At 38.1% G+C, this 27,912-nt stretch overlaps 1 protein-coding gene across 4 annotated transcripts in view; it reads right to left on the bottom strand.

Annotated features, from left to right (window-relative positions):
- Positions 1-27,912, bottom strand: part of LOC105837702 (basement membrane-specific heparan sulfate proteoglycan core protein) — a 162,126-nt gene that overhangs the window by 97,546 nt on the left and 36,668 nt on the right. For all 4 annotated transcript variants that reach the window (XM_036292343.1, XM_036292342.1, XM_036292345.1 and 1 more), the window contains exons 2-9: positions 13,280-13,451; positions 12,938-13,119; positions 11,976-12,144; positions 9,928-10,096; positions 9,671-9,831; positions 8,879-9,040; positions 7,852-8,115; positions 7,094-7,210 (exon numbers count right to left, since the gene is read on the bottom strand). In XM_036292343.1, the coding sequence (XP_036148236.1) occupies positions 7,094-7,210; positions 7,852-8,115; positions 8,879-9,040; positions 9,671-9,831; positions 9,928-10,096; positions 11,976-12,144; positions 12,938-13,119; positions 13,280-13,451 (1,396 nt within the window). The remainder of the gene's footprint in view (positions 1-7,093; positions 7,211-7,851; positions 8,116-8,878; positions 9,041-9,670; positions 9,832-9,927; positions 10,097-11,975; positions 12,145-12,937; positions 13,120-13,279; positions 13,452-27,912) is intronic.

Genomic DNA, 27,912 nt, shown 5'->3' on the forward strand with positions numbered 1-27,912 from the left:
TAACGTTGTCCACCTGGCACGAAACTCCAACGTTGATACGCTATTGATAGGATCAAACATGCATTCGCGCGCGTATTATGCGTGTTGCTTGTACAACGTTAAGCTCCATCGTTTGGACGCGCGTCACTATGACTGATGTCTTTTTTTATTGCTAAAAACGAAGAGGAGGAGGAAAAAGAGTGAACATAAAAAAAAAAGCGTAAAACCAAAGATTTATCTCTATTTTCAAATTGGAGCGAATTGGCTCGATATTTTTCTAAAGCGTTTGCTCGCTGCTTTCAAGGTGTCCGAGACCCTGTTTTCAATTAGAGGTCTGAGGAAGACATTTCTAATATGTCGGCTTCGTGAGACAATCTAAACCGGTTTTAGCGTAGTAGTTTTTACCCACGTGTAAAACGCGCAACTGCACTTCGCACGTGAAAAATGCAGCGACGTAAATGTCCGACTACACGTGAGGATAACGTTTTTGCGGCCCAGGAATCTATTGTTTGTGCTCAAAACTATCGCGCAGAACTAAAAAAAAAGAGCAGCTCATGTGTAGTGCATGTTAAGGCCACAGTTTCATCACGCTAGTTAATTTTCGGCCGGTGTTTAAACTCAGTTGCGTTTTTTATTTAAAAAAATATAGTTAATTCTGACTTTTATAAAATGTTGTTAACTTATTAGTTCTTATAAAAAGTTCCTAAAGAAGTTTTGTTACGTATGTAGATAACATCGTTGGAATAAGATATTGTAATAACGTTTAATGATCTTATAATAGATATCACTATTTATCCTAGTAAAATCGATCATGCTGGCGTACATTGACATAAATTATGAACGTGCACCTTTTACTCGTGTTTAGGATAAAATACTACTTTTATCTACTGTTAGTATAAAATATTAATTGTAATAAAATTTTCCGTATCTTTTAGAATCAATTATTAACTGGAGAAAATAATTGGCATATAAAGAGAACCCGAAAAATAATATCGTTTTTATAAATACAGAAGAAGTGCAAAATTTTCATAATATAATTATTATTTATTTAATAGTATAATCGTCATCACACACACTCATTTTTTATAATATTCATTTATTTGTTAACTTTTTTTTCTCGAAGAGCTAACCGGCTTTTATTGTGCAACATGACAGGTTTCGACCGCATATAGTAAAACATGCTATAAAAAAATAAAGGATTAGAATAGAAGGTCCCTTTTCTACCGTGTTTACCCCATCAAACTATCATATCTTCTAATTATTGGAACACTTCTCACGAAGAAAAAACTTTATAAGAGCAAGTGATACTCGAACCTTACTAATATTTTTTCAAATCAAACGCAGATAGTTTATTCGAGAAAAAAATTAAAAATAAATAAATAAGTAAATCAAGGAAAATAATGGCAATTTAAATATTAAATAATAAATTATATCAATAAAACTATACATATTATTAACATTATTTGTAAAAATAACATTATTTTTCCCTAATATTTTTTTAAATATCTCAAGATTTGACAATAAAAAAAGTATGTAATAGAATAGACTGAGGCAAATTGGATCACAGAACAAATTAGATCAATATAAGCTTTGAGACAGTTAATTCAAACAAACTATTTTATCATGATACTTAAATTAATTAGCATGATAAAACAGCTTGTCGGAAACAAAAAACTAATGATGTTATCTCAAAGCTTATACTGAGCCTGTAATTCGCGCGATTTGCCTCAGTCTCTCCTTTCTAAAATGTCCACATGTTAATTGCCAAATAAGTTTAAAAAAATAATAATTTTGCATTTTGTGACTTACGTACCCTACACAATAAAAATAAATACATATTTAAAAATAAAAGAAATCATAAGTAAAGTACACAGGAGAAAATTTATAGGACATGCATTTTGCAAAATATCAAATTGTTAAAATGTGTTAGATTTTTAGTTTCACTGTCACTAGTTGAACAATTTAAAGAAGACGGGTGCAAAAGTGGAGTAAAATGATAGCAAGCGATATTTCTAGATACGGTCGACACGCATTAGTCGAGTGAACTTGTTTTTGCAAATGTTTTTCGGACAAGCGGAAAACGATAAATTTTCACAGACCGGACGTTTGCGGGTGCACTCGTGTGCACGCTGGCGGGAATAGTGGCGTTAAGATGTAATGACATGCAAAAGAGACTCGCGTAAATCCCTAATGGTCGTACGACACACCGGTAGGCTTGTAATCGAACAAGCATCAAATGCCGAAGGCACAGCCTACTATTATATACCATTACTATCGTATGTTACCGCGCTGCACCGACCAGGTTTAACCCTTGCCTCACGCCCCCTGTTTTAATGGTTGTTTTGCTTTATATTTAAGCGCATAATAGTATGGATTACATAAATCTAATTTAATAGAGATATGCGAATTAAAGTTTTTTTTACACGAAATCGAGAATTAAATCGAATTTTCCTTTTTTTGTTCGTATCCAAATCGAATCAAATCAAATCAAATCAAATCGTTAAAACGTAACTTTTAATTAATAACATTATAAATTTCAATATACAATAAAAGATTTCTATATAAGAAAAATAATATTAATTATATGATATATTCACTTTAAGTAGTACGATTTTATAATATTGTCAATATATGATTCAAAATTTTCAAATAGTTTAGATTCAAATCTAGAGATTTAAATTCAAATCGATTCGCATCAGGAGGGATTAAATAGAATTCGATTCAATGTTCGTGTTCGAATAGTTTGCCCATTTTTATTCAATAATTTACTGCTTTTAGATAGATTACAATTACAATTTTGACGTACAATATTTATGATAATCATAAAAGTTGCGCGTCTGCATTCCTCTCTCTCTCTCTTTCTTTCTTTCTTCTCTCTCTCTCTCTCTCTCTCTCTCTCTCTCTCTCTCTCTCTCCAAAAGTCTAGATTCAAATCTACCCAGTATATATCAAATTTTTAATCGATCCGAAATTCTCTTCTCTCACTTCTCGGAAAGCAATGCAAATAGAGACTACCTTAGCCAAGAAAGTCACCATGGAGCATGTGTAAACATGCATCAAGTGGAGACTATCTTTAATCATGAAGGACTGACTTGAGAGTGAGTAAATGAGCGAGTAAGTAAACGAGAAAAAAAGTAAAAGAGAAAGAGAGAGAGAGAGAGAGAGAGAGAGAAGAAGGGAAGGAAGAGAGAGAAATACATAAAAAAAGAATAATGTTTAACTTAATTAATTTATCAACTAAACATGTAGCTGCAAACGACATTGGCACAATCGGTTACAAGTTCTGTAGCTGAGCTCTCTCGACATTATAATAGAAATATCATTCGGCTATTAGCATCTATAAGTTTACAATAAGAATATGTGATGTCGTTTGACGTGGCTGCACAGAAGAGCAAGAAGTCTCCGTCGTAAGGTACGAAGAAACCTCCCCTAAAACTACCGACTTCCGTTATATTTCTGACAACGAATGCATTGCGTTATAAATGCTACGTTATAAATGCAATCGTGAATGTCGTCGACAAGAAATATCGCAGGCGATACTGAGGGCTTAGTTGGTGCACAGTAGTTCGGATCATAATCCCATGGTATAGAAATATTTCAAATTTTGAAATCTGTTATTCGGACACATGAGGAAGCCCTCATATCCCGTATATATTCCGATAAACTATAAATGTTTAGAATACAATAATATTAATGTCGAATATCGAGGTGCAGTAGATTTTATATTCTAGAACATTTATTACGTGCCTGTCAATGTCAATTAATTGTTAGATAAAATGTATTTTATTTTTAATTTTCTCTGCAGAAATGCTTTAAATTAAAGAGGGTAAGTAAGTTGGATTTTTATTCCAAAGGAAAAAAAGACAAGAGAAAACAGAAGGGGAGACCATATTTATCGAGCGCCATTCAGATAAACAAGACGGTCGCAATGTATTAGTAGAAAGCTTATATTAAAATTTCGTCATAACCCTATTTTTCCGCCACTCCAAAGTTCTCTGCTGCTCAAGGACGTACCGTTGCGGACGTTTAAGTCGGCCAGTCTCTATATACGCGTCCTTAGGACGCACCTGAATAATGTTCGAGGACGACGGGGGTTGACGTTTGTCGTGGTAGTGCCTAGCGTGCAAGCTATCTCCCTTCCCTTCAGGGTTCTGCCCTCCTCCGCGGGTTTCTCTCGTTCTTCCACCTGCCTTCCTGTGCCCGTAGTTTCCTCATCCCTCCACCCCCAATCCAGCGATACTCATAATTGTCCGAGGGGGCATATCGCGCGGGGGAGGGCACCCGGAGACACGAAACTAGTTATGCACATTCCTACCCAGGAGAAGAGAGAGAGAGAGAGAGAGAGAGAGAGAGAGAGAGAGAGAGAGAGAGAGAGAGAGAGAGAGAGAGAGAGAGAGAGAGAGAGAGAGAAAACGTAATGAGAGGAGGAACGAGCGAGGGGGTGGCGAGAGGTGACTCAATGAGAGTAAAGGAGAAAAAGAGAGCTACAATCGTCCCCCCTCCCCCTCTCACGACCGAATACTTGAATATTGATTAAGCATGCACATCGCGATTACCGGGAGCAAGTAAAAGCGCTCCTCTTGCCGAGCCCGCAACCTGCGTGTCTGCGAATATTTATGTGAAGCGGTGTTTCGACGATGTGTCCCCCTTCTTCCGCCGTGCCAGTCCCTCGTCCTACCCGCGAGTAGCGCCAAGCGAGCCCCCGTCGTCATCATCGTCGTCGTCGTCGGAGGAGGAATAAAAAAGGCCTGCCGGAAGACTCGGAAGATATCCGCTAACCATGAGACGTTTAAACGATGAGAGCGCGGATGTACGGAGAGCGTGCACGGTTGCTTGATTTACGATCGGCCCTCGCAGGATTATATCCTTCGATCGCGCGGGAGCCACCGCGTTGCGCCGCGAGCGCGCGCTGCTCCAGTTCGCCACCGGTGAACGATTAACGGAATAGCGGGAAGCCGTTCCTCAATTTGTTCCCGTGTTTCTTTTTTCCTCCCTCCCGTCCAACGCGCGAGTTACGAGGACGGAAGTAACAACACGGTGAAGTAATGACGACTCTTCTACGCGGATGCGTGGAGCGGGTTTTAACGATTATCCGAGATTATCGCGATGCCGCGTGATGGAAACCGGAATTGCGACGAGGTGGACGCCCTAGCGATGCTTCTTCCCCGTTGGAATTAACCAAGAGCAAGATCCTCGATCAGCAGCCGTCACTGGCAGAGCTATTTGTCGGCAGGCATCGACTAGCTTCTGACCGAGAACAGCGCTTCAAGTCGTGATTGTGAATTGTTCACTTTCAATGGGGGATAATTGCGAAATCGTGATAATGACGAAAAATACAAGTTTCAATATAGAACGGTATGTTTTGTCATACGCACAAATGCGTGCCGCCGCCGACTCGTTATGTGCATTGTATAAATCACGAAAATAATTAGCCCGGTGCCCCGAAGTTTTCGCTATTACGCGAAATATTACTACGGAATATTGCTATGAAAAAATTATGATTATATATTGAGATATTCACACATTATATGTGTAAAAATCCTTTCTGTATGTTAGTTAATATAAGAAAAATACATAATAAGAGAAAAAGACAAAGATAAATGTTTAGTAACCAAACATGTCCCTAAGTACTTAAAAAAAAACTTTAGTATTAATCTAAACTATATATAAATGTGATTTTTATTATAAACATGTTAAAATTTAATCTTTAAATATTTTTAATGTATTTATAAGATAAATCAGAAAAAACTTTGATTTAAAATATATTATAAAAAAATAGTAACTTTTTAAGAAACTTATGTATTTGTTAGAAGTAAGTGTTAATACTTAGTTTATTTTTCATTGATATTTTATGAAATATACGTTAAAAACAAGCATTTAATTTCTCTTATTTTCTTTATTTTCTTAATAATAACGTTTTAATATTTCATATATTTCATATTCATATTTCAGTTAACTTTATACGTAAATCTTTTAAAAATTCAACAATCTTGGCTCTGCATCGTTAAACATCTGGTTATTGGGACATTTAACTTAACGCGATGTCAGTTAACATGTCAACATAAGTTAAACGTAATATTAGTCACGTAATACATAAATTATTCGATGTTTCTTTGCGCTATTCGAGAGGAAGGCGTGACAATATAATTCACAAGCCGATACCACTGAGCTAATTTACCCCGGCCGAACGCGCGCAGCTGTCTAATTAAGCTGGCTTTCGCGCAACAAAGCGCTGTACGTGTAGCCGCAATCGGGTGGGCTTTACAACACCGTCCGGTATCCGGCGCTTCCACGTTGTTGACCACGATCGTCCTCTACTCGAGGAAGCTACGGGGGGAAAAAAGGCCGGGAGTCGTGCGGAACGGGGGTGCGAGGCAGGAGAAAAAGCCCTCGAGCTTTGAATATTCAGTAGGTACGTACCGATGCGCGCCGGCCTCCCCCGTCTGACCTTATTTTTCTGCTGGAAAAACCGCAGCTTCCGTCGCTGCTTAGAGATTCGCATCGCCGTTCGCGGAGGAGACACGTCGCCGGAAATTTGCACCAACGCCCCACGGTTGGACGAGGGTGCAGACCGATTTGAATTAATGTCGGGACGAGAACGCGTCGCCGATAAACCGTCGATCTCGATAAGCGAAGTTTCAACGGGGTGGAAACGAGTACCGAGGGATGACCCTATCGATCCCTTGGGTCGGTAGAACAGGTAACTGGTCTATACCATCTACAGTCTCCATCCAGACTGATAAACTAACGGTCGTAGGTAAGATACAAGTGTTCTACGAGAAGATGCACCGTCCGTTATCATACGGTCGGTAAAACCGAGATTACGCAAAGTCACAATGGATGAACGATTTAAACTTTCGTATTTTATATACATATATTTTTTCTTAAAATTTCAATTAATATTACAAGTTTAATATTATATGAATTAGATATTTAATATTAATGTCTTGTACCTACTGGGAATAAATTTTAATGCAGTTTTCAGACTGCTATTAATTTAATTATTTCTGTTCTAACAAGACAAAAGGAAAAAGTATTGTACTTAAACAAATAAGAATCCCTGTGATTCATTTTAAATATTAATGTATGGTTACAAAATGGTCGTGGTACTTACGTGGATAATTGCAGTCATATTCGTCGCTACCATCTTGGCAGTCCTCTAAGAAGTTACATCGTTGAGATTCCAATATGCATCTGTTTACGTCACATGCAAATTCTCCAACGCTGCAGCCTGTAAAGCGTAAATCACATTGATACATTAATTTCTTTATAATTACCGTAATATATTTTCAAACAGATGTAAAAATGCAATCGTACGTAATACTGGCAAAAACAAAAATTTGCCTTTTAACATACAAAGCGTTAGAAAGATATACGTGAATCTTCTCTTACATGCATCGATGCGACAAAATTCTAATAACATATGTACAATTAAGATAAAACACATAGACAAAACATTGAAACTTTCTAAATATATATTATGATACACGTAAATATATCTTATAGACAATAATGTACACAATATTGTTGATTGTGTATAAAGTGATATCAAGAATTATAAAGACAAGCACATACATACATACTTATGTATATACATATACACATTCAGAATGCAAAAAGAATTAGACATATTTAACTAAAAGAACCGCTTTCGTTCTTAATGAGTTACCGAATATGATATTTCTATTGGATTATTTAATATTCTCTTAACAATATAGCTATAATAATTTTAGAATTATTTTTTGTATTATTCTTTATTTTTGTCATGCGTAGTTCTCAATATTCGCAAGAATGACACGACTCGCGGTTCTTTTAGATCGCCGATTTAGCGTTAATCTCGATTCAGCGAAGATCAATCGGCTCAACCTGTACCTGGATGTGGACAATCAATCTCGTCACCACCGTCATCGCAGTCTGGGACGCCATCGCATTGCTGCACCGAACAGATGTAACGACTGCCATCGTGACAGCGTACCGTATCGTCAGCGCGGCACTTGTTCGACGATGATCTTAGCGTAGACTCCTCGTCCTCGTCGATGTTCGATACCTCCGACTTTACCTCAGGCGGTGATTTCGTATAAGTCCTCTCCACTGGGAAATGTGAAGCCGGTGGTGCCACGGTGGTGTACTCAAAATCTGTTGTTTCGTTTATCAGCGTGGTTTCAGTATAAACTATTGCGATGTGCAATTTTTACACGCGTGTTAACAAAAAGGGTGAATTAGGCGAAACGTAAAACGACAGAATAATATTAAAGTTTTCAACTAGTGTTCTCATTTTTCTAGTGTTTCATAACATAATATGCAAGAAGAAAAACTTATTTTTTATTAGATTAATTTGTGAGAATTCTTGTCACTCTTTAATTTTATATACTCTACATTTTAATTCTTTGTATGAACATAGATATACATTTTATTTCAGTTATTATTGCATAAATTATATTGAAAAATTAATTTCACTGTGATTAAACAAGAAGAAACGCCAGGAAATGGCTAATGCTGGGAAATAGGTTATAATTAAGATAAAAATAAAAATGACGGACAGAAAATCTATAGAGCTTCCCATACCGGCCGGATCTCCAACAGAAATCTACGAGACATGTTCAAACATATTCCAAGATACATATATTTAAACGCGATATTATATGTAGATTAGTACAGCTGAGAAATTGAAATAATAAATGGATCATGCCAATGTTTATGATGAAGTTACACTTACATTTACGTTACAACAGATTATATATCTGTACATAGACCGCATTGTGGTCTTCGTTAGATAGAAGAGAAACATAAAGATGCGAGTTTTATCGGTAAGCGTTATCAACAGCGATCTAGCATTATGTACAGTTTTCTATTCTTTGCAGAAAACCAATCATGCGATATAGAGTCACGCGTTACTTACCGCGTGTTCTATTCAACGAATCTGTCGGACAGTCGTCCTCGTCGGAACCATCGTTACATTGCAATACGCTATCACAACGGGATTCTAGAGGCACACATTCGCCGCTCCTGCACCTTAATTCGGTCATTTGATCGCATTCCGGCTGCGTGTCCTTTTCTCCGGCTGCGTTCGGATGTTGCGTTTTTGTGTGCATTTATTGCGTCGAAAGTAGGCAGAACAAGCAAATCGATGGCACCAGTCGGTATTCATTTGAAAGGGGAAGGAGGTTTGAAAACAGAAGAATAACTAATGAGAACGAAAACTTAATCGAGGAGGAGAAAATTGAAGTTAAAATTAATAATTTTATAAGTTATAACTTAATAATAATAAATTTAATAATTGAATAAAAAATATAAACGGTTTAAGTAGTTTGAGATCATGGAAATTCTGAATGAAGCTTGTAGTTAAAAGCAGCTTGAGACAAAAATTGCATTCCTCGTGCAAATATCTGTTCTAACAATCTAAACACGCTGAAATCGTGCGTTCCATTGAAATGATCAATTTCAATTTTCGATACTAGATATATCCTGTCTTGATTCCTGCGTATACATTTTTTTCCGCGTATAACTTATTGATCTTATTCGTTGAGCTGTTCGATATTCACCGGGTTTTCGTACTTTCTGTATTCGGACTTTTCACAAGCTCATGGCATCACGGAAAACTGAACGAATTACGAAGTTTAGTTTCGAAAGCTCCAACGTGAAATCGATCATTTCCATGTCGTTAGGCGGTAGCCGCCTAAGATGGAAATACCTTGGAATATCCTGAATGTGAATCCCTCCGGACCTACTTGGATGCTGCCCAAGGAATGATACTGCAGCTGTTGGTCTAGGATGGCACGCACCTCGAGCTCGTCCGTGAATGTCGAACCAATGTCTAGGGTAACTTGCGACGTAAAAGCATCGGTCGTTGGCCTACAAGTAAAATTTAAATTATTAATCAAAACGTGGTGGTAAAGACACGATTCACTAATTGTAAGAGCTAAAGGCAGAATTGATAATCATACTTACGATATTTTGACGACGCTGGCGAAGTGATTAAATCCCGGAAGGTGACGATTGTACAATTTTTCGACGGCATCTGTGAGGTTGCCGCTCAATTCTCGGTACTCAAGACTGTTTCTGTCAGAGTATTCTCGCCTATAGGGCTCGCCAACTGTCAATGTTATTCGGTAGAATCCTGTAAGAGAAACATCCATTAATATATTTCTGTCACAAAAAATATTTCACATTCCATTTTTCTCTATGTCTCTTGATTTATAATAAGTAATCTCTTAATTTGTTATGTTTATTTCATAGAATTAATTATCTCTAATTTTACAATAATAATATAATGTTTAATCTATATAAATAAAAATGTAAATGTTTATTCCTCATCTAAGAGCTCCGTAAGTTTTTCACCGATTGCTTTGAAATTTTGACACAATGTTGCATTCGTAACCGGGAGTGTTCTTATGGGGTCTGATTTTGGAAATACCGGTGTTTCAAAAATGATGGCCATAATTTAAGTGTAAAAAATAGTTTTTCATTAATATTATTGAAATTTTGACACAATGAGACGGGGAGAGACTGAGAGAGACCGTAAGAGACGGGGAGAGACCGGGAGAGACGGGGAGAAACGGAGAGAGACCGGGAGACACGGGGAGAGACCGGGAGAGACGGGAAGAGACGGGGAGAGACCGGAAGAGACGGGGAGAGACGGGGAGAGACGGGGAGAGATCGGGAGAGACAGGGAGAGACCGGGAAAGACCGGGAGAGACGGGGAGAGACCGGGAGAGACGGAAAGAAACGGGGAGAGACCGGGAGAGACGGGGAGAGACCGGGAGAGACGGGGAGAGACGGGTAGAGATGGAGAGAGACAGGGAGAGACGGGGAGAGACAGGGAGAGACAGGGAGAGACCGGGAGAGACGGCGAGAGACCGGGAGAGACGGGGAGAAACCGGGAAAGACGGGGAGAGACCGGGAAAGACGGGGAGAGACCGGGAGAGACGAGTAGAGACGGGGAGAGACCAGGAGAGACGGGGAGAGATGGGAGAGACCGGGAGAGGCGAAGAATGTTTCTATTGTGTTTAAATTAAGGTAATAAGAAAAAATAAAGATGGCTGTTATTTTATTGAAAAAAAGGAACTTATTTAAAACAGTCTTTTGAATGGATTTCTAAATCCATGGCAACTTTTAGAAAAAAAAGTTAGAAGTACGAGAAGAAATGAATATTAGATTTATTAAAGATAGATAAATGCTTATTCAAAAATAAAATAAAAAGAGCAACAGTAAAGCAAGGCTCTTGAAAGTTAAACAACGAAAGCAAAGAAAATTTGAAAAAAACGTAGCATAAGAATAGAGAGCCACAGCAACGCGTGGCAGGGCATAGCTAGTTAAATAATAAAAGTTAAATAATAAAAAATAAGATAAAAATCTATTATTTTTAAAGATATTAAAATTTATTTAAATAAAATAATCTTGTTATTCGAAAAGTAAAAATATATTTAGTAATATGGACCTAATTTCTTACGATAAAGAAACGTTCTCATTTTTTAAATATAACGTATTTTGAACTTCAAACTGTATATTAAATTTTTATATACAGCTGATAATGACAATAGCAATTATTACAACAGCATAATTAATATTACATATTATAAATATTATATACATATATAGATTTAAAATATTTTTGTCATAAAGTGGTAAGTGGTGCATCTTAATATAAAGTTGTCAATTTGTTTTATATTTAGATAATCGATAAATTAAGATAAGAATATTGAAATATTTCTGCAAATTTTCGCTATTTTGATCGATAAAAATTTATACGTATAATAGCCAACTTATTGTGAAAACTTTTATTATTCTTTTTATTCTTTATTATCATATATTATAAGAAGCAAATAAACTAGTCCGTTATCTTATAAAAATAATTGAATGGGTTACAAGGTTAATAGATTACTCTTCCTTTTTCTCGGGGGAAAAAAACAGAAATAATGAATTAAACTGTATTCCATTCAATTTTTTATTTTAATTAAAAGAGGCGTGGCTCAATAAAAAACTAAAGAGAAACTTACGTGCTTTGCCGTCAGTACTGCGATGTTTATTTCCTATATTTGAATGGTAATCCACTTCTCCTGCACTGCCTTCGATTTCTCCCGAACCAGCCAAATCTTCGTCATCGGTATTTCCGTACGTTATCGGTATTCTTTGACTTTCCGCGGCGTTACTAATTTCATTTTCGTGCTATAAAGGCGTAATAACATTTCCAATTACAGATATTTATGTAATATATAAACATCATAACTAAATAAATAATTAAAAAGTGTAAATGTTTAAATTATTTATTATTATCACATGAAAATAACAGTTTTGCTTAAGTATCTAAAAATTGACTGATTGAATGATCTGAAAACACACACACATACACACACGCGCACGCACGCACGCACACACACAGATCTACAAATAATTTTTTTAGACCATCAAAATATATAAACATATAGAACGCTCAAGTTAATTACTAAAGTGTTAAAATTATTTGCAATATTACTCATAAGCATTTTATATAATTATTTTAATGATCCAATAAAATTAGATTTTTAATGCATCTATATTAATTTTTAGATATATCTAAATTTTTAGATACTTCAGCAAAATTAGGTACTTTTATTATATTAAAATAAAGTTTTTTTTAAGTATAATTATCCCTTTTTACATTTATTATCTTTTTCATAATTTATTTTTTCATATTATTTAAATAAAAAAAATAAAATGCAATTTAATCCTCCGCACACCACACACAAGATTGTTTGAGACCTCAATTTTCCTATTCTATCAACTCTATCTCAAATTTGAATATGTACAAAAAAAAGTAAAAATCGGGTCATATTATATATAATTGTACAGTTGTATTATTTTTTAAAATTTTCAAAGAATATATCACTAAGCAGTAAGAAATAAATTAATCTACGAAAAGTTAATTAAATGTAACAGATAGGTAAAGAGTTGAAAGACAAAATATTTCGATATTTTATACCTCATCTGCTTCATCGTTGTCCTCGTTGTCGTCGTTCTTCTCGAGGGTCAATCTTTCGATGCCACCGATATTCGTTTCGGGCATTTCAGGGTGATCGAGAGTATGATTTCCTTCATCTCCAACGTTCAAGACGACTGATTTGTCAATATCTTGATTTTGATCTTCATCCTCTTCTGTTTGGTCTATCAAGTATAAAGTTAGACAATTAAAAAGTTGAATAATGATGACCACTTAAAAATAACGCAAATGTTTTCAAAATGATTCTAACAATAAAAATTTGCGAGCTAATATGATGATATAGCTTCTTCGGATTTGCAAGTCTAATTAAAAGAGATTTAATACCTGACGGCGCTTGTGTAGTCGTGGTCGTGGTCGTGGTCGTGGGTGACGATGTAAAAAAGTCCCAAACTCCTCTCTTTATCCTGTGAAAAAGGGAGTCCTTCTGATGCGTTTCGATCAATGGTGCCTGAGCCGCGGTTTGTTTGCCCTCCAGATCGAAAATCAAGTCATCATCCTGAAAAAGCAGATCGATGTTACAAATTATAAATCTCTTAAAAAAGAAACCGCTCTCAATTGCTCTCAATAACGATTACAACTGTAAATGCAACAATCCCTCTGATTAATCTACCATTCCTAGCGGAGGATGATTACACACGGGCTTCTAAGTCTTTTTATAAAACGTAAAACTGAAAATCCGACACTTTGAACGGTTTCACGAGTATCCACCGCATTCGTCGCAATTTTTTGCCACTTATGACAAATGCATAAGTCACCATCTCATCGGGCGCTCGAGTACCTGCCACCCAGGTAACCACATGTGGTCGCAGGCACGCGCGCGCGCACGAGCATGGCGGCGGCACGTACGTGTGAAAGGCCATCGAGCGTGTATATCACCAAGTATCCTCACGTGTCTCTCATAAAGAACCAATTCTCACCTAAACACACGATATAAATTCAGGATCGTCGGGCCATTCTGCCGGCAGCAGCGCGTCGTGATTCCGTAAAAACCGCGCGACCGGCAAACTGCCCAGGATTCGAGTACGAGGCGGCGGCGGCGGGTCAATGACGTCGCTCGTGCGGGATGAAAATGGAGAACCGGCGTACCGTACCGGTGGTGGATATAAGCCACAGGAGCCAACCGGAATAACGTATCGTTATGGGCGAATACCTGACGATCCTGGGGTACGTACAACCCGCCCGGTTATGCAAGCGCGCTGCCGTTACGGCATAAGTATGAATAATACACCGTATACCGGGTGGTGAGACCCTACGCGTGTTTCTTACGAATGGGGGGGGGGCGACGATCGATTAACGAATATTTTTATTTATTCACGTCATGAATAAATCCCCTCGACGTTCCGTTCGCGTCTTCCATTCGCGAGCGAGAGATGATTTAATAAAAATTAAATTAACGAGAGATCGTTTTCCTCTAAATTTCCTAATCCGCGAAATTACAATTAACTTTTGATACTTCCATTTATATTTAATCTGTCATTTTTCCCCTTTCTTTCAGATTTCTATTTGATTTCCATCTTACGTGAGGATTCAATTTTCTTCACTTAATTAAAATTAAAAGTTAATTAGAGTTAATTTCTGCTCATTTCGCACACGAATAAAAGATTGAAATTTATCGAGGTCGCGTCAGGTAGCGTCGATTTTCTTTTCAACGAGCACTTTCCGCAGAACAAACAAGACAGGTGTCTCGTTTCCGACGCGGCGCGTATATGCACGCGCGCACAAAGTGCATGGGTACTGCAACACGGACGTGAGAGGGAACGTCCGTGTCTTTTTCCACGGGCGCGAGATGGGAGGGCTCGGGCGCCGGTAATGAAGCTTAAATCGCGGCTGAAGCCGAGACATGTTATTACGGTGGCGCATTTACACGGCGGCGCGCCGGGTGTCATTTAAAGATTCGCGTGCAGCATCCAACTGTCGCCGTGCGCCTACTACACGCGAGCATACCGCATTCGCTCGTGCGTGCGTGTGTGCGTACACACATCGTCGAAATGCGAGTGCGAGCATGGCGCGCGTGTGTGTTATGTAACTTTGAACTCGGTTTTAACGAGGCTAACGACACGGCGCGAGGGCACGTTTATTAATTCGCAGTTCGAGATAACGTTCGTGCCAAACGTTCATTGCAATCGCAATCCATTGCGAAACGATCTAATGTCTCTTCCTCGAATCAAAAATGTCATCCATGTGACGCAGCAAATATCGTTATTGCATTTCTGTATTAAATGATTTTTTAATAATCGGAGAATATAAATCGATATGTGAAAATAACTAATTAAAAATAAAAGCTTCATTCGGTTGTAACTGCATCTCTTCATGTTGATATTTTCAATTTCATTCAAAGCGCATGTCAAATAAATTTTTTTTAACCCAGTTCTATGTTGAGGAATAATAATATCACAGTATTAAATTGATAATTTAATAATAATGATGCTAACAAACATCTATGGCATCATGCCAATGAGAATCCCCTCCTCTCAAACAATACTGTAAAGAAATTGTTGCAAAAAATAACACTTTAGCCAGGAATCGAATCTCGATCTCCGAACGAGTGTCTTACTTAATTTAACCACTGAGACATGTGATATTCATCGCAACAACTGGTAATGTTTAGAAGACTGCATGTTGAAGGCGTATGTTAGTCTGATGAACTTGAAAGTGTATATAAAATCACACAAGAAATATAGTATGAAGATCCAGCTATGATCGAATAAGGCTCATCTTTAATTAACGGTTGTAAGTTTAATTAATTAATTTTATTTCGTCACTCGTGGGGACGCTACAATATTTGCGAATGTGTTTTTCTCGAGCGTTAAACAGCCAGTCAAGAATGCGACAACGCCCGGCGCGCTTGTGTTACTTCGAAATTGCGGAAGTCCGGGCTTAGCGGGACGCAGATAAAACGTACTGCGAGGGACCATTTTAGATCGCGATAACGACCACGATGCGCAGCGCATCCTGCCAGAAAACAGCCCGTGCATTGTTCGCGCGAATTTTATTATAGATATAATTTCACATCTGAACCCCGTCCTTTAAATAACGACGCTTGTCACATTATAATAGCATGAATCTCATAATTTATTAGAAAAGATTATTGGAAAAAAGCAAGATATATATTACCGTCCTTAACAAATTGAATAAGAATCGATGTGATACATGATAGAATAAAGTTACGCGATATGAAAAAGAGATAAGATATTAAATAAAATATTAGATATATTCAGCTCGTTTACGTATCCAAATAAGAGACTCAGATTTTTTTCAATTTCAATCTTCCTCTCACGACTTGTAGTTCCAACGTTTCAAAAACGTCTAACACAAAAAAAAAATTCTCTTGTTATATTTATTTCATTACTCTATAAATTTTTCAGCATTCTTTGGGCGCGCGAGTTTTCGTTGTACCGCTATATGAAGCGCTAATGAGAATATAAAATTGAAGTCGGACATCATAATAATGCTGTTCAGAAAAAATAAAGAGTCTGACGAAGAGCACAAGGGAAGGAGGGAGGGAGGGAGGGAGGGAGGGGGGATGCGAAGCATCGGGTGCACCCTGAGACGCGGAACTTTGTTATTCCGGGCAAGTTTTACACGGGATTCCGCAGCTAAGTCCACTCTATGATCCTTTCACGGCAACTACGTGCTCATACTTCGACAAAACACCGCCCCTATAGTCCGAAATCCTTAAAATGCATGGGAAATACGTGTTGCCGCAGGTTAAGTAGCCCCAGGAAATTCGTCCTGCGTCGAACACAGGTCCGGAGAACTTCGGGGGGCTTTAGGATGGCAAAGTTGCCGGGGACGCGACGGAGACGTAAGATACCTCCGGTCAGCCTTTTCATTTTTTCCCTCTTCCTTCCATTCTCTCTTTTTCCCTCTTAACGAGGCCTCACCTCACCTTGGCGAGATTCGAGTAACGCATCGGTCGGAATGACTCCGGCGTGATGGCGAGTGTATTTCGCAATTACGCAAAAACTTTCGTTGCCATATGCGGTCGCTTGAAACCGCAAGTGGTATATACGGAGAGCCGATGACTATACAAGGTAATGTGCAAGAGGAAACGTAGAGATCGATAAAACAGGTGAGAATGAGTGAATTTTCGGAAAGATTGATTCAATCGCCGCTAAAAGTTACATAATATCAAATATAGGAAATAACACACATCTGTATTCCCTTGCCTAATTTCTGTGTATCCGGAATATCGCAGATTTTTTTTTTTTATATCGCTGCACACGCGGCGCTCCGATAAGAACTGATAAGCATCTCTGAGGGCGGCACTTTCGCCGTTAGCAGCTCTCATTGATGCAATTCTGAATTACACGTATGTTACCGAACCGTCGTATGTAGGCTATCTTCGTTTGCTCACACTCTGCTCGAGTGACGTGCGCACGAGATAACAGATATATATCTTTTATACGGCGCCTTCAACTGGCTCCAGCCAAAAGGCTTTTTTACATAATCGCACCGATAACAGAGATAGCATATTTGAGAAGGAGAATTTCAATTTCCGTCACTATCATAAAAGAAATCGAGGCGTTCCGAATAGATTCGTATAATGTGAGAGAAAATCAATGTTTATTAATAAAGAATTGATATAATATATTCAGAACGTTAAACAATTTCTCAGCTTGAGATGGCAAGCTGCAATATGAAGAAATTTCTCTGGGGAAAAATGGTTTTCTCAAAATACGGTTATAATCCACCTTGGGGCCCACATTAAATTAATTTATGATAATTTCGATCCAAATTTTGAAAATGTAAAGTCAAAATTTTCTCTCTCTCTCTCTCTCTCTCTTTCTCTATAAATAGTGCATTATTATTTAATTTATATATAATTACAAGTTAAAAGATATTTTTTTATATAATGCATTTCTCGTTACTTCGTCAATCGTAGTTACATAATCGCAAACCTGCGAATACATATGAGCGTCACATTATACTTTTTCCTCATATGTCCTTCGTATTAATACGTATGCCTTGTAATCGGAACACTTGCAATCTACAGGTCAAAGCGTACTGCAGATAATCAGCGACCTTTTGCTAAATTTTTAGCTCGAAAAATTAAAGATTACTATGACCGGCGGAGGAGAATAATTTAAAAATTATCATTGTAAGCACAAGAGAGCGAGTGTTTCTTCTTCGTATACATGAATTACACTAATTCATTTTAAATGTGTAATCTTTGTAATGTTAATTTCCTTTAATATACATGATCACAATATCATTAGCTAATAATAAGATAAGAAAGGAAAAAAATTATACATATTGTAACAATATCTAATAGTATAAATAATTCATTGTAGCTATATTTGATACATCAAAAATAAAGAGTTAACCGTTGTAAAGTAAGTAAATAAAAATATTAACGCGCTCTTGTCATTCTATCTTTGTTTTACATTTGATGAAATAAATATAGAATCACAAAAAAGTACATCTTTGTGTAAGTATATGCATTCTAAATATGAGCTTTAATATTTTAGCAGAGATACCAGATGGAAATTAAATACTTTAAACTCTTAATAATACTAGGATTCTATAGCAACCTCCCATCGTTCAAAATAAATGTAATTATTAATAGCAATTATGAATTATTATTATACAATCGTCATTATAATTGCTGATATGATCGATATAGACTATATAGAGTGTCCATTAATCATCTCGGTTCGCTTAAACTGACTGCAAAAGTCGCGACGTATATAGGACGGTTTCGTATGATTTAGTGGCGTCGAAGAATACGTCCCGAGAAAAAAGAGAAGACGTGCTCAAAGGTCAAGATCCAGCACGTCTCGCGTAAGGCAGGCAGGCAGGCAGGCAGCCCACGCAGGCAGGCCAGGCAGGCAGGTTGGAACGAAGAAATCCCCCCAATTTGAGGGACTTCTCCCGGGGCTTTGACTTAACGAATATATACGTCCTGCCTTTCGTGTTCTCCAGGACGCGCAAAAGAGGATAGCGATATGACGGCGAGGAACATGCGAGTCGATAAAAACGGGAGAAGGGAAGAGATGAGAGAAGGACGAGAGAAGGAAAGAGGAGAGCGAAACGTTGGTGGTCGATCGTCCTTTGTCTTAAGCCGTGCTATATTAATGCGAAGAACATGTTACATGGAGTGGAATAAAGGGGTGGCGACCGAGGAAAGAGGGGAAGAAGAAGAAGAAGAGGAAGAAGATGGGAAAAAGGTGACATCGTGGCGCGAAAAAGAAGAGCAGCGTCGCGCGGAATACTAAGGAGGGTCATACACGCCCGCCGAATCTGCGTCCAGGATGCAAGGACAAGAGAAGGTGTCCCCGCTACTCTACCTTTGCATTTTAATAGCCCCTTGCAGAAGGAACGACCCGAGAAAGATAATAATGGCTAAATAATACAAAATATGCGACAAATAATTGTGTAATACTTTAAATACATGAAAGTGTGAAGAAATTCTTGTTATTAAACCATTTAACATTAAGCTAGTTACGATGGATAAAACATCGTATTCTGTAAATGTAATTCGTAACGTTAACATGGATTTTTGCGACTTTCAGACGAAAACAACGATAATTTCATACATGTACAAACTCCCATCGTGATTTAACAGATTGAGAATGAAAAAAAGCAAAGGTAAGTAAAATAAAGAAATGTATAAACGAGAAATCCCGCATATGCAGAAACACAAATCGATATCCTGGTACGTTGTACACGGCGGATAGAGGGAGGATAAAATTCGCCCCCGTACGAACGGGTTTTAACAAGGAGCGTTTAATTTCCAACAACCGACGTATTCGCTGCGGTGTGAGACCGTCGAAGTTAGGTAAGGATAATCTTATATGAACCTTCATATCCCCGCGTTTTCAGGACACGGCCAAATAATTCCGGCTCGGCCAAATACCTCAATCCTCTCTTAGCCACGGCTGCGAAATTGCGGAAATCATCTCGGTCCGATTTCCCGAGGAGAACGCGACGTCCGACTCTCACAGCGGCTGCCGCGGGCTGCGGTCTGCCACTCGCACGTCAACCCCCCGACACCGGAAAAAGCGCATTAACCAGTTTTCGGGGCGAGTCAGTCTCGCCGACAGCCCCTCCGAGAGGGATTTCGAATGACGAGATATCAATTCTTTCACAATTCCTATGAAAGTTTTTTTCTTCTTACCAAAATTTTTATATCGAAAATGTCCGACGTGTGAATGCAAATACATACTTATAATTACATATAAGTATGTTCGATAATTACAAACGATAATTACGATAATTACAAGAATCGGTGTGATGTTATAGTTACAAACAAAAATCGATCTGTCTGGTCATCTGCATTCTTAAGACCTCGTGATTTCGTAAGTATGTTTTAAGTCTGCGAAGAGTCTGTTTAATTTGGACGATAAATACGAAGACAAGCGAGATTATATTTATCACCAGCGAACGTGTATCGGATTATTTGTTAATTAAAAAAAAATCCCTCAATTGAACGTAAAAGATTTTTTATTAGTGAGCGTGTCGCGAAATTAATCGTGGAATCGGAAATGAGTGAAGATGAAATTAAAGAGAAAATTAAATTTCCTCTATTAGATCGTTGTCTTCGTTATTATGTGTGCACACCTCTCTTTCTAACAATGTCTACAGACTTTTCCGATATAGATATATACATTGGTAAATAATTAATGATCGCGGCTCTTTTATTAAAATTGAAAATAATAAAATATTAATATTAATATATTAGTCGCACAACACACTTATCAGTTAAACGATGAAGTTGGAGTAACATTTAATGAATTTAATAACAAATTTTACCACATTCTTAAATTTTGCGAGAGAGATTATTTCATTACTTAATAACTTATAAGTATTCCAATAATTTTGTTCGGTAGGAGTTTTCTACTAAAAATCTTAATTATTTTTACATAATTGCAATCATGTGGTTTTATGTTTCTATCAAAGTTACTTAATTCGTTTTATTATTAAGCAAGCTTTTATTACATAAGCTTTCTTCTGTACACGACAATTTTGTCTTTATTTACGCGTTTCAGTTTAAGCTAAGATGCTAAAGACAAATTTATTTAAAAATACTTTCAGCAACAATAGAATCGAAATCTCTTTTTCTGTCTGATTCATCGACGTCCATCCTTCATCCTCCTCCATTTTACCTAAGCGGTTATCTCCCCGTTTTTCCTGCGGCGTCACGAGCGCATGAAACCCGAAGCGACGAGTAGCGCGGTCTCAACAAATTACGGAACTCCACTTACCACTTACCGCCCCAACGCTCGTGTCGTCTGTTACGATCTGCCGCGCACCCGTTTGCCCGTAAAGGGGCGCGTTAAGTGTCACCTCGGCCGTCGCTCGCGAGGGGTGTAAATTGTATGACAACCAGCTTGACTGTATTCACAGAGATTTGTTTCCCCAAGGTTCAACCCTCAACTGTCAGGTGATTTCAAATATCCACTATTATATAGGTCAGTTAAATATTATATATAAATGCATTTATAAGTATTCGAATGGCGCATGTACAAAGTGTTGAATTGATGAAAGGAGTAGTAATAATTTCTTGTAAAATTAGTTCAATTTTTGGAGTCGTAGATAAAACAGTAGTAATTTTGAGTAACATAAAAATAATTCATGACATAAATCAATCGTTCACGAATTTTATAGCGAAAATAGGTAATAAATTATTATTTATTTCTTACTTAATTTAAATTAAATTTGAATAGAATTTTAATTCAAAGCTTAATCGCTTAAGCCACTCAAATACATATAAAAAGTAGTAATAAAATAACAGTCCCTTCTCATTGAAGAAAAGTTGACGTCAAATTTCCAAAAAGAAAGTACACTTTCTGTCGATTCCATCAACATCCTGCATATAAATCGCGCGCCGGCGAGAATAAGCGCCTACCGTCCGTCCCATCGTGACTAATGAGACAGATAATTATGGAAGTGAGGTGAAAGGGAGAAGTTCTCTTAATGCATGCCAACGAATCTCGTGAGAAATCAATCGGCGGCGGCGGCGGCGGCTGCGGTAGCCAGCAGTGGCGGTTGAGGCGGCTGCCCGCTGATCATCGGGCGGCTCTCACGTGAATTAGCTTACGCAACACGTCCCACGTTTTTGTTTACTCCGGCCGGCCTCTAAGGCTAGTCGATCCGATGGTCATTAACTCTATTAAGTCGTTAAACCGTGATGCATCGATCGCGCATAGTCATCGCACGTGCTCTCTCTTTCTCTCTCGTCGGTTCCGCGTGCTCGCACGCCTCGCGATCCCCGCCGGCGAAATTGCGCTCGCTTTACGTTTATCTCGAAGCGAACCTTGAAGATGCGCGATAACGGTATAGAGAGGTTCCGCGTACTCGTGTATTAATCTTAGTCGAAGCCAAATCTCTGCGGAACTTTCGTTAAAAGACCTTTCCCGCATGATTAATCAGAGACGTTTGTTAATTAATCGATCAATTAAATCCGTCCTGTCTCTTCACTGACACTAATTCCGTAACATTCAACTGCCAGCGACGTTTTCGTCCCGCGGAATTCTCATTGATAATACGTCGTTTGTGCGACTGATTATCAAATATGAGTTCTATCATGTGACCTATCGGACAAGTTGCGCGAACATGTTTCGCAATCTGCGAAATTAATCACGTACACGAATGAATAAATCAAACAAGAATGTGACAATAATATATTTTTGGGATTTGTTATTTTATAATTAATGTAAGGCAATGTATTTTCAAAAAGGTTAAAACAAGTTGTAAGACAAGTCGATTATATGTAGATTTAATCAGTAAGATTGTATTATATAGATTTAATCAGTAAGATTGTATTATATAATACTTACTACAATAATTATTATTGTTAACAAAAGTTATGGTTAAGATAACATTACTTCAATTGAAATAAAATACAGGTTTCTTATTTTTCCAAAACTCTGACGTTTTCAGCACATATGGCTCTCTAGTGAAATATTCATTCTACAATTTTCTGCTGCTGTAACGATACGGATTTCGTTAAATAATGTTCCAACCCGCGTTTCGAGATCGCCGCGAACGCCGACGTGGACGTGCAATTCGTCGACGAATCTAATCGATGGTCGCCGCCTGCAGCATGAACGATTGTATCGGGGATGTGTGTTTTGACGGGCGTTCGTATATGCTTTCAGTGAAAATAATGTCTGGAGCGTTTCGCGATCTCGCGGCCGGCTCGCGCGCGCAAATGTGCTGTAAGGAGCGAGCGGCTAAACCTCTGCAAACATTCGAAAATGAATATCAGGCGATCGAGAGGTCGCGAGAGCGCGAGAGGGTTTCCATGTAGCTCAAATGTTTCAAAATATCTTTCATGCCGACGTATCGTGCAGCAGCTCCGTTCCTTCTCTCGCCCCTACAAACTCGCCCGTATCTGAGAAAAAGCTGTACTTTACATGTGTAAAAATTATCAAGGCTCGAATAAGAGATTTAATTAAGCTAAGAATATCGCAAGCCTAGAGAATTTTCAAGGGGTCAAAAATAAGTCAGAAAATAACTCGTTAAAAGGGAGTTTGCAGACTTTTTGCTTTAATTTAACTTAATTTAACTAATTTAAATATTCAAAATCAAAATTTTGATTTTGAATATATTGACGCTTTAAATGTGGGCAAAAAAATGAGCTTTAACGGAGAACATTACAGCTACATTCCTAGCAATGTTTCTAAAGTTATTCTATTTGACATTCGAACTATTTGCCAAACACAGAGATCGCACCTGTTAATACAGACGCAGAGCGAACTGTAAGACTTTCGGGTTGAATGCACGGTATACACAAGAAGGGCACTATTCCTCGTCGCGTCTGGTATGTGTGTATCGCCGTGGATGTAGGCCGCGTGGCCGTTTTGTTTGGTAAAAGCAAACAATTCTCTGAGGAGCCCATTTCCGTCGTGCGCGCGGATCGAGAATAGATCAACGGGGGAATTGGGGGCGATATGTCGGTGGGGAGAAACTTCAGAAGTAACCTCCTCGTCTCAGTCAGGCTTTGATCCCCCGATTGGTAGGATCTTCACTTTTTTTCCACATAGCTCGAGACGATCGTGTCGTAGACGTGGGCTAAACGTCTCGACCGATCAGTTTGGCACCAATCAACGGTATCATTATGACGCTATTACCGTGTCCCACATGTAGGGAGTCCTTACGTAACTCCAAAGGAAAAAGAAGGGGGAAGGGAGAACTTGCGGTCGCGATAAACGATACGCGGCAGCGATACATTGTTGTTGAAACGTATTGTGCGATAGGATTCGTCACCGTGCTAATAATAAACGTCCGTGGCTTCACGCCACCACGTTGAGAGAATGACGGAATCCGAACTAGGCTACATTTCGTTCCACACCATAATCGGCGCCAACCTCATCTCGGCTCGTTTATCTCGCCGAATTTTCGCAACACGTTTCGCGGAACTCGCCGCAATCTCGATCGCCGACCACATTTTTGGCGGTACGCCGTAGATTACGCGCGGGGAGAAATCCGCAGATACGCTTCTGCTTAATTTTCGCCCGTCGCTGAGTGTTTGTTTTTGCGTTACCGCGTAAGAAACCCACCAACGATTACAGCACACCGTTCACGTTTACACGTATCGCTCTCAGAAAATTCGCGATACGGCGGAAAATAGACAGAACGATACGAAGAGCGTAAAAGAGAAAGAAGAGCCGATATCCTTTCTCGAAGAAGAGTTAAGTTAACGTTGAATTGGAAAAACAAAAAATCTATTAATTCACAAAAAAATAATAACAGTCATAATAGAACATCTTGGCGTAATCCGAAGGCTTAGAACGCGATGAAAGAATAATCCTGTTATCTCTTCGTGTAATAACTGGCGAGGAATCCACACGCATCTTCGGGCGGAGCATGCTTCCTCAAGGCCGTGAAAATTACACATTCGGGTTCGGTTTCGCGTTCAGCGCCGACTCGTAATTACGGTATGTAATTCAATAGTGAGTATCAGCATGCAAATAGGACGCGCGCGTATGCAGTAGCCAGTTCACGGAAATTGGTGTGCCGAAACTCGATACGGCCCACGTATCTTCCCCGTTAGTTGTCACGTAGAAAATTTTTTGGAAGTATTTTAGGAGAAAGAGAAAGAGAGAGAAAGAGAAAGAAAGAGAGAGAGAGAGAGAGAGAGAGAGAAACTACAATAATCGCGTAACAGTCAATTAGGATTCATCAAAACGGAGTTAACATTTCGGTTGTATCTCATACTTCTTCCCAAAATTATGAAAATATTGCAGCTATTGAATTTAACGTTTATTTTATTATAATATTAATACGAAATTGAATCGTTTCGATATAAATGTCCGTCAAAATTAAAAAATTAAGGTAATCGATTATAAATTTTTTGCGGAATGTAAGCGCGATATTGCTCAGACTTTCTTACGTTCGCCATTCGCTTCCATGTAAATTTGAAACTCGAGCTAAGCTTTGAAGAAGAATTAAGATGAAAAATTAAACAGAGGTCGCGAAATCTGCAGCGGGAAAAAGTGGAACAGCCATAATCAGAAATTATTGAAAAGTTTCATGACTCCGATACGCTTTCAATAATAAAGATAAGATCCGTTCAAATGGTTTCGCCACGAAATAATGTCGCAGTTGCGTTATGATAATTAGAATGAATGTCGAGACGTTTTTATGAGACAAGATGATGAGAATGTATGTCCCGTTGATGGAACTGACCTTTACATTAATTATCGCCACCTTGCCCGGCGTATTATATCATTAGAACGGAATTTAGACGATTATGCCATTTCAATTCATGAGAGCGTATATATATTGATATGCGTAGGTGCAAAAGCACGCCAGCAATTGCAACAGCTGACATTGATATAATTGATGATCTACTCGCGACTACGATTGTCACGTTTATTCAAGATTTCCTCCGTAAAAATCTCCCTTTTAAACTTTCAGATCGACAGAATTTTTTTCAAAATTCATATTGGCTCTTTATTAATACAATTGTAGTTTATTAAAAGTAATACAAAAATTTTCTACGGTTAAAAAATAATAGAACATGATCATTATTAAAAAACATATTCCACGAAGGAATAATTTTCATTTTTATTCTGGAGAAGCGATTAAATATTGCACAAAGAACAAGTAATAAAAAGCTATTATGAATTGAGATTGCAGCTGAGAAAGAAATTTGTTGCAAGTAAAAATATTATTTTGAGAAAAACGGCATTTGAAATTAACACTTGTGTTTGTAATATAAAAAATAATATTTTGTGTAAATATATTCCCTGCATTCATTCGTGTGATTTAGTTTCTCGTATAAAAATAACTGCATTAAAAAAAGATAAATTTACATATTTAAACTATAGTGTAACATGTTATGTTTATACATGGAAAATTAAATCGCACACGTAAATAAGATATTTTTTACACATTTAAATTTGCAATGTAAACATTAAAATAAACTTTTGCTTTTTTTGCTTATCATTGCTTATATCGCTTATAATCGCCATCTGAATTTATTTCAAATAATAAATATTATTTGAATAAATAGATATTTTTTGTATTTGCTGTTAGGTTAATCAATCACAATTTATCAAGATTTGCACTTAAAATCATAATGAAATATCGTCTAAAAACATTGTTTCAAACCGATTTTGCAAAAATCATGAGCAAGAGTCTGATTATCGTCGCATTTTCACCCTTCTAGAGACAAGTGTCGGAAATCTCGAGACAATATGCAGACGTTTCTGCAAGGGGGGAAGAAGGATGTACAAAGAAATTCGTCGGTTTTCAAAGTGGTGAAGACTACCTCTTTCCCCCCTCTCGATGAGGTAAACAGCCGCGGAAAAAAGCGACAAACGTCGGGCTGGCGAGGGTAAATGCCAAGTGCCCTCTCGACCACCTACACCGCCATTCTCATCACACCACTTAGCATCCCCCTTGCATCGTGGCTTACTCTCAAACTGCTCTAATAGTCCATTGTCCAACATCCGAGCAGCAAATTCCCAACCCATCTTTCGCGTTGTCACGGTTTCGGTTGTCACGCTTTATTTCACAGTTTCGCGAAAAGCGAGTGCAACAGCTTCGATTGAGGTGCACCGAGCTGCAGAACGGGAAATCATTTCGTTCAATTTAGCACGCGGCCACCGTTGGATCATCGCATGACTCACAGCCAAAACCCATTCGTAAAACATGTCCCCGCAAAATTAGACATCACTATACGGGCAGTAGACACTGCAACGGAAAACAATATTAAGGTATATGCTGTAGAAATAAAAAAGTTGTATAAAAGTCGATATCTGCTTTTTAACGTTTTACGATCTCGTGGGAAGAGCGACAAATCTGGCATACTCTGTACCGGTACGTAACCAACGTCCAAGCGGCGAAATTTACATCCGCGTCTATTTGCGTGGCATACAATTGAAATACAACGATGTCTCGAGCCGTCGGCCGTGCCTCGCAACGTTTCAATGACAGCGAAAGCATGCGGAGACGTGAGTCAGCGCTCACAAATATACTTTCAGTTGGACGATAGATTCATACTCGATTCCTATTTTATTTCGTGCATATTTCATCACCAATATTAAAATATTATGTTATTATTAAGTCATGTATTTTTCAGACACTAGTTCCTGCGGTCGCAATAAATACGCTCAAATAATTTCTGGAGCATTTGAATATTCCATCTTTATCTTAGAAGTAAAAATAAAAGCATAAAAATACGAGAAATGACAATTGATGAACAAATCCGCTATCTGAAAATATACCCGAAGAAAACATTCATCAATTGCTTCGTAAATTTTTTCTAGGGATATTTTTAGTTCTGTGAACAAAGTGTGCATCGATACAACAAATTATAAAAAGAAGGGAAGTAAAATTATTAAGCGGGGTCTCAATCCGCAAACGTATCACCAAATAATTATTCACAGACACTCCACGTTGTTGCAGGATGTGAAAAGGCTTTCCCTCATTTCAGAATCGTGTTTCATTCAAAGATGTGCAAATTGCGGCGACAAGTGTCGCCGCGAGAAGAAAGGACGCCG

The sequence above is a fragment of the Monomorium pharaonis genome, chromosome 9, assembly GCF_013373865.1.
Source record: "Monomorium pharaonis isolate MP-MQ-018 chromosome 9, ASM1337386v2, whole genome shotgun sequence".
NCBI lineage: Eukaryota > Metazoa > Arthropoda > Insecta > Hymenoptera > Formicidae > Monomorium > Monomorium pharaonis.